Genomic DNA, 8,362 nt, shown 5'->3' with positions numbered 1-8,362 from the left:
CTTGATGTTTTCAGTTGCAATAATTTTAAAAAATGAATGACGTCATACAATGCGTCGTTTTGTTTTATTTATAGCAGTCAGGCGGACGTAATAGAAGAAGTTACTTACGTGTTTGTTTACATTAACGTCTTGGCGTCTATTCCAAACAGTTTTGTGTTTGTTGACAATGTGCTTCTTTAAAATATTCAAATGACAACAACTTCTAGTGTATTATTAACTAGTTTTATGCATTAAACAAAAGAAGTACTTACATTTTTAATGTAAATTCTTAGGTTAGATCAGGTCAGGTCAGAGTATTTAATGTGCACATTCAACCGGCCTCGGTGGTGTCGTGATTAAGCCGTCGGACATAAGGCTGGTAGATACAGGGTTCGCAGCTGGTATAAACAAAGGCCATGGTATGTGCTGTCCTGTTTGTGGGAATGTGTATATAAAAATATCTTGCTACTAATGGACAATGTGGTGGCTTTCGTCTGAAGACGTATTAGAATTACCAAACGTTTGACATCAATGTGTTGTAGTGGTGTTGTTAAATAGGCCTGAAACAAAATGTTGGGTGGGGGTTTTTGGGGTTTTTTTTTGTATCTGGATAATATTGAATATAATGATAGTCTGTAAGTCAGTATGTTTTCTAAAGTATTCAAGCATAACTGTTGAATTGCAATCACTTTAGAACAATATATAGACCTTTCCTGTGTTGATGCATGTCTCGTCGACAATTATAACATAAATCAGCTAAACAAAGTTATTTGTAATCGCTGCATACATTATACACACATTCATTTTTCAGGGGCATGAGCACGATTATCTATCAATTCAATTTCTGAGACACACCCCTTGGTGTGAACACCATGCGCTATGTTTAGTTACACATGGCTGTTAACACATGGACGTGTGTTAACAATTTCAAGACACACGACTGGCTGCTTCTGATGACCAGGTCATCAATGTCATACATCCAATGAAATAATACACGATGGAAATCGACTAGACTTTGACGTATAGTTAGCCTGACATTCATGTGTTTGTGACGCGTAAGTCAGCTACAAGTGCAACGGCTGTAAATAACTTGTAGTCGAAAAAGATGTTAACATTTTCTTAAAACCTGGTTTTTGAGGATATGTAAGAAATAGAATATTATATTTCGCTCGTTAGATACATTTTAAAACAATTCGTGAGAGATAAATGGTATCTAATGGCCACTCATGTATTATTCTCTATATATTATGCACAATGGGGGACATAGGTATTTTTTTAGAATGAGAGACAGTTCTAAAGCAAAAAAATTAAATAAATCTGAGCTGTCTGTGCAGGACAGTAGGTTAGTTGTTAGTGGTTAGTCAGAGAGAATTCGGTGTAGTGGTCTTACACCTACCCACTGAGTTGGTAAAATTCGCTTTGGGTGGGAGCCGGTACCGGTACTGGGCTGCGTACCCAGTACCTATGTATAATGGCTTAACCACGGCACCACCATGACTAGAGCTCAAAGACTAATTATTACACATTTCACAAATTCCTTAAGAAACGTACATATTGATTATGTTTAAAGTCTATTTGTCAGTACATATAACTAGAAGTTAACTGATGGGTCAAGCAGCTCATTTATCATGTATGTATTTTTATCAGTACTGACTGCTAACAAGGATTTCCAAACTTTTCTTATTTTTGAAGAATTTATCAGTTGAAATAGCAATTAATTTGCATTGGATTTTTCTTCGATTACCAAAAGGTTCAAATCCAATTATTATCGCAGAATACAACATTATAGTTTGGTACTTTTTTTTTGTCTTGGCTTATCCGACAATCTGTCACCCTTTCGGGCGACCTGTCAAGCACATTTCTGCAGACCTGGAGCCTGTGATAGTAAGAATAGTATTTTGGTACCGTAATTTATTATATAGGCTCAAAACAAAACATTTTATGAAACAAAATGTGATGTTTGGAACGTATTTACTAATCGTGACTTGCCATTTTGACCTCTAAAACTATTCCGGGGGTTGGGAGGGGTAAAAAATAAAGCTATCATAAAATGTCATACCTCAATGGACAGATATTTTCAATCTGAACATAGTGACAGTGGTTTCATTTTGATATTTCATTATCTATTATCTAAAAAAATCAATGTATTTATCACACACACACACACACACACACACACACACACACACACACACACACACACACACACACACCCCACACCCCAAATGTGAATGGGCTATTTGATTCATTTTCGTATATGTTTGATAAAATACATGATGTTTAATGATGTTACTGATATGATAATAATGATTGTTTTTATTAAATAAATCGTTTCTTGCCGAAATATTGGGGCGGGAACTACCGCCTCTGTCGCTCCAGCACCAACGACCTTGAATAAATGTAAACAAAATTATTATTAAAATTTCATCAACGTCAAATTATTATCATCAACACAACAAACAATTAGTAATAATTATACCCCCACTACTACTACTACCAAGCGTATGTGCAGAAAATTTTACAAATGGGGGGGGGGGGGGGGGGGGGTCTAGGTTGTGGGGAGCCATTTCAAATATAAATTACATGCTACTGGAAGCTTAAAATTACTCTTCTTGAACAAGTCTCAGGCGGGTACCAGACGATTCTTCCCCAAGCTAGTTCGCCGCAAGTCTCAGGCGAGTACCAGATGATTCGACCCCAAGCTAGTTCGCCCCAAGTCTCAGGCGGGTACCAGATGATTCGACCCCAAGCTAGTTCGCCCCAAGTCTCATGCGGGTACCAGACGATCCGTCCCCGAGCTAGTTCGCCCCAAGTCTCAGGCGGGTACCAGACGATTCGTCCCCGAGCTAGTTCGCCCCAAGTCTCAGGCGAGTAATGGCGAGTGAGAGTGATTGTTCTTCTTAATCATCGATGTCCAGTAATGGGGGCAGGACGTTTTTTAGTGGGTAAAGCGCTTGTCTTTCGTCTGTGTTTTCATTTTTATTTTATAGTTGTAACTAATTAATCTTCAAGCACGCTGTCCTGGGCACACAGCTCAGCTATCTGATCTAGAACAGCGGGTTAGTAGTTAGTTGTTAGTGATTGGTGAGAGAGAAGACATTGTAGCGGTCTTATACCTAGCCATTGAACCGCTAAAACTCGCTCTGGGTGGGAGCCGATGGCGGGATACGAACCTAACACCCATCAGCCTTAAGTGGCTTAGCCACTGTGCCACCGATACCGGTAGCGCTTGCCTTTTTATCTGAACCTGCAACTGCATTACCGGTTGTACGTTTTAGGCGGAGGCACACAACACGCCACTGGATTACTGGTTATATGTTTTAGGCGGAGGCACACAACACGCCACAGGTTTACTGGTTATACGTTTTAGGCGGAGGCACACAACACGCCACTGGTCTACTGGTTATACGTTTTAGGCGGTGGCACACAACACACCACTGGTCTACTGGTTATACGTATCAACAAGGCGGAGGCACACACCCGGCCACTGGTCTACTGGTTATACGTATCAACAAGACGGAGGTACACAACACGCCACTGGTCTACTGGTTATACGTTTCAACAAGGCGGAGGTACACAACACGCCACTGGTCTACTGGTTATACGTTTTAGGCGGAGGCACACAACACGCCACAGGTCTACTGGTTGTACGTTTTAGGTGGAGGTACACAACTCGCCACTGGTCTACTGGTTATACGTATCAACAAGGCGGAGGCACACAACACACCACTGGTCTACAGGTTATACGTATCAACAAGGCGGAGGCACACAAATATAAATATACATCGATCTGAGGTCACGAGCTGGTTCCTGTTCTGTATACTGAGATTAATAATTGTATATTAATAATAATGATGATGTTGATGATGATGATAATGATGATGACGACGATGATAAAATAATAATAATAATAATAATAATAATAATAATAATAATAAATATTATAAATAAGATCAATAATAATAATAATGTTAATTTATTTTAAAACAACCAGAAAACAAAACAAAAACAAACTAAAAACAAACAAAATGCATTTTACGTATTTCGATTGTAGTATGGAACATTTTTAGTTAACCTTTCTGTCATTTTTAAACTGGATTGGTGTCCAATAATTAAGGTTCCACAGGCGCGGATCTGAAATTTTGTAAAAGGAGGGTCCGTTCTCGGAAATTAAGACTCCTCATCTTCTACGAAGGTAAAACAAAAAATTGCTTGACTGAAATAGGGATGGGGCGGGTCCTTTGTAAGTCAAGTGATTAAGGTCATGGTGTGTGTTGCCCTGGCTGAGAGAAAGTGCATACAAAAGATCCCTTGTTTCTAATGGGACGATGCAGCTGAATTCCTGTTGTCTGTGGGGCGGGACGTAGCTCAGTGGTACAGCGACCGCTTGCTGCGCGGTCGGTCTGGGCTCGATCCCCATCGGTGGGCCCACTGGGCTATTTCTCGTTCCAGCCAGTGCACCGCGACTGGTATATCAAAGGCCGTGATATCTACTACCCTGTCTGTGGAATGGTGCATATAAAAGATCCCTTGCTGCTAATCGAAAAGAGTAGCCCATGAAGTGGCGACAGCGGGTTCCCTCTCTCAATATCTGTGTGGTCCTTAACCATGTCTGACGCCATATAACCGTAAATAAAATGTGTTGAGTGCGTCGTTAATGTATTTATAGTCTGTTTTACAGGGAACGCCTTTTTTCATACTATGGAATTTACAAGTCATTTATTTCTGAACTGATTGTTTTCTAAGATGCACACAAAATTAGCTTCTTTTTTCTTTCTTTTTTTTTTCTTTCTTTTTTACAAAACCCCCCAGTATTTTTGTAGGATGGGACGGACTAGGCTATAGATACTTACTTGTTTTTACTTTATTGTTTTAATGTTCTCGAACTGTAAAGAAAAATGTCACAAATGTACGAGATGCACACGACAACAAATCGGATCTCGATGATTGCACGAACCGTGAAAAAACAAACTGACCGGAGTTGAAAGCATAACGCAATTTGGGACATTGACGATATGCACCCCAAGGTCGTTTCGGTGTGGATGGCGTCGGCTTGTTGTCATTTGTTTTGTGTCGCAGAAAAATTGTTGGTACGACATCTTTTTTTAAAAGCCATAACAAATAGTATTCCCATATCTCGCTTAAGCCGACAAGCCAGTTCGGACGAATCGAAACTAAAGTGTCTGCTGTCGCAACGGTCTCCGGCATTTTCTTCCTGTCCAGTATTTTCACGTTGTTTTAATCAAATTCACACACAGCTTTCTCACAGCAACATTTCTTAATGGAAAGATGCAGATGAATTCCTCTTGTCTATATGCAGGCCCGTAGGAACAGTATCTGGAGGAGGGGGGGGGGGGGGGCACAATCTCTAATGAGGGGGTCAAATCCTCTAGTGGGAGTGGAAGGGGGGGGGGGGGGGGAAACAAACCATATTTATGTAGAGTAAGACAAAAAAAAGTACACTTGTGTCAAGTGGGGTCATAGTCGCCGGTCCCTACGGGCCGAATATGTCGGAATTATCAAATGTTTGATATGCAATAGCTGACGATAATTAATCAATCTGATCTAGTGGTGTCGTTAAACGAAACAAACATTAACTATAGCGATTGTTTTAAACTTATAATTACCATGCTTATATCGAACTGGGTTTCAAAAATGCTGCGCGGAACAAATATCAAGTATTTGGGATTTATATCGATTTTAGCGCCTTAAAGGTGGTTGTTGTGTCTAATTAAGCTTAGTAAAGGGCCACATTAATACATTTTTATTTCTGTAGTAGTATTTAAATACATATTAACGTAGTTAAATGGTTATCTTCCTATATACTTCACCAGAAGTAAACGTAGTATTTTTTTTAGATATTTAAAGATATGCTTAGGTGCTCAACTATGTTCATTAACGTAGCAAGAATACCATAAAAATATTTTGAATTAAAATAAACTTACATCTATGTATATGATTCATATATCATTCTTTGTTTCCACAATAAACAGAATAAAATATCGGAATATTTATTGCATGATATAGATCTGAGTTTTAAACGTTATTTAATTGGATTAATGTGCATGCGTAACGTGCTATTACATGAAATATATTATTAACATACCAGCCTGCTCTCTGGAGTTTAGTTTTTAATTGTTATTCATAGTGTTCTGGGATATGTTGGTAATTATGAAACAATATTAGTTTAAATTATTGTTACAAATGTGAATATTAAGTATGTAGTTAGCCGTACATGGCTGTTTAAAGTGCTTTATTTACAATTTTCTGAATCGGTACTTTTAGCTGTTGTAAAAACAAGACAACAAACGGGAGATTAAAATATCTCAAAACAATTTTTAAATGCTTTTTAAAAATAATATGATCATCATACATTTTTAATTATTATAATAGTTTTACAGTAAAGCACACATAAATTAAAAATAACATTTTGACGGTAGCAGAACGTGTGCTTTCCTTTGCGTCCGCACTGCACAGGTATAAATATGACGTCAACAATCACGTCATCATCCAAACGTAAAAATGACTGGTTCAAGACACTCTAAATATCGTTCGAGATCTAGTAGTTCATCTCAATCGCGGTCTAGGTCCAGAAATTATATATCGATGTCCCGATCTAGGAGTAGAAGCCAATCTAGCACCGAGTCGATGGAGGATACAGTTTCTTCTCGCACAACTCGACGACATTCTTCGTCTGTGGAACAACCAACCGCTATGGTCATGAAAGTAGTTGATGCCATCACGCAGGACAGGGAAATGAAGGGATCATCTCTTCAGTCAATCCGCAAACAAATTGCAGCCAATTGTAAGGCTATGCCTGTCAATCTGCTGAATGGACAAATCAAGAAGGCGATTAACATGGGACTCAGCAGAGGATTTCTAGTTCGTCCAAAAGGCTCGAAGGCCAAGGGTACCGTTGGACGCTTCCGCCTTGGGAAGATCCCTGATCTGGTGGTATCTCGTCATCCTCGACATAGCAGGTCTCGCAGCCTTAGCGGAAGTCGACGTCGGAAGACAGGCGGTGACGATGATGGCAAGGGCAAGAGCAAGGGTGGATCCCATAAGAAACGTAAACGTAGTAAGAGCAGCAAAAAAGGAAAGTCGCGAACCAAGAGCCGAGGTAACAGCATGACCCGAACAGTCAAAAAGCAAAAAACGGAAGGCAAGAAATCAAAGTCGCGCAGACGAAAGAAAGGCAAAAAAGGAAAAGGCAAAAAGTAGGCCAGCCTACAACCACAATTACAAAGGCCCTTTTAAGGGCCACCAACCCTCCCGAATGAAAGTTTTGTTCATCCAGTTATATATCAACACAATAATAATAATAATAATAATATAATAATAATAATAATAAAATCTTGCTACGGTAGAAAACAATGTCATGAAAAATACGACCATTCACGTTCTCACACCTCTCTCTCTTCTCTCTCTCTCTCTCTCTCTCTCTCTCTCTCTCTCTCTCTCTCACACAGACACGCGCGCGCAACAAAGGCCGTTTTCGAATCTGTTGTTTATTTTTGTTTGTCCATCATATGCGGTCATGTGGGATTAAAAAGGTAGATATTTTCACCACCGAGTGTGTAGTTTTTCTATCCCACATGGCCGCATATGATGGCATCTTTTTTTTCTCTCATTCATTCGGTAAATAAACCATTATTTTACACGAACAGACAAAGATGACTGAAAAAGTAACATTTTTATTTGACCATTTTATCATGAATAAATTACACTACCATATTTGCCGAATGAATGAGAGAAAAAGACTCCACCAAATGCAGTCATATAGGATAGAAAAAGTACACCCTCGGTGGTGAAAATTTAGACCATGGCAAGCCTCGTTTCAGGTCGAAATTTTCACCACCTCGGGTGTACGTTTTCTATCCCATATGATGGAGTCTTATAGTCTTTTAACTGCAAGGAGGGAGGACAACCGATGTTAAGGGGAGCGAGGTTAGTGTAGTATTTCCAGGGCCGTAGCTAGCATGGGGGCAAAAAAAAAAAAATCGGAAAGCATTATAGAAACCTAAAGAAAAGAAGTTTTAGACTATTAACTACTCATTTGCCCTCCCCCTCCTCCCCCAAACAAAAAATCCTACCTACGGCCCTGATTTCAAGGGCGTAAACTGGGGGTTCGTAGGATTCAGAGGAACACTAGGCGATTCATTTATTGGTGTCCAGGTAAAATGTGGACAAAGTGGTATACTAGGTTCATATTCGACCCCCTCCCCCAGGTCCATGCCACGCTACGCCACTGACAAACGTCAATGACCTGCCACATTTAATGTGGACAAACCACCAGTGGTCTAATTCACAGAGCTCTCTTAGGCTTTCTTAAGCAACATCGCATCCTCTTAACAAGTATTTTTATATTGTATACTGCGATATC

The 8,362-nt window shown here is 39.6% G+C and overlaps 1 protein-coding gene across 1 annotated transcript; it reads left to right on the top strand.

Annotated features, from left to right (window-relative positions):
• The first annotated feature begins 6,585 nt into the window (after positions 1 to 6,585).
• Positions 6,586 to 7,200, top strand: LOC121379548 (sperm-specific protein PHI-2B-like). The gene has a single exon (XM_041508192.1). The coding sequence runs from the start codon at positions 6,586 to 6,588 to the stop codon at positions 7,198 to 7,200; it is 615 nt and encodes a 204-aa protein (XP_041364126.1).
• The last annotated feature ends 1,162 nt before the right edge of the window (positions 7,201 to 8,362 follow it).

The sequence above is a fragment of the Gigantopelta aegis genome, chromosome 8 (genome assembly GCF_016097555.1).
Source record: "Gigantopelta aegis isolate Gae_Host chromosome 8, Gae_host_genome, whole genome shotgun sequence".
In the NCBI taxonomy this organism is placed as follows: domain Eukaryota; kingdom Metazoa; phylum Mollusca; class Gastropoda; order Neomphalida; family Peltospiridae; genus Gigantopelta; species Gigantopelta aegis.
The sequence above is the reverse complement of the archived record's forward strand: the minus strand, read 5'-3'. Positions and strand labels throughout refer to the sequence as shown.

Coding starts and splice junctions, on each gene's coding strand:
- LOC121379548 (XM_041508192.1), top strand. CDS start 6,586: ATGTCCCGATCTAGGAGTAGAAGCCAATCTAGCACCGAGTCGATGGAG.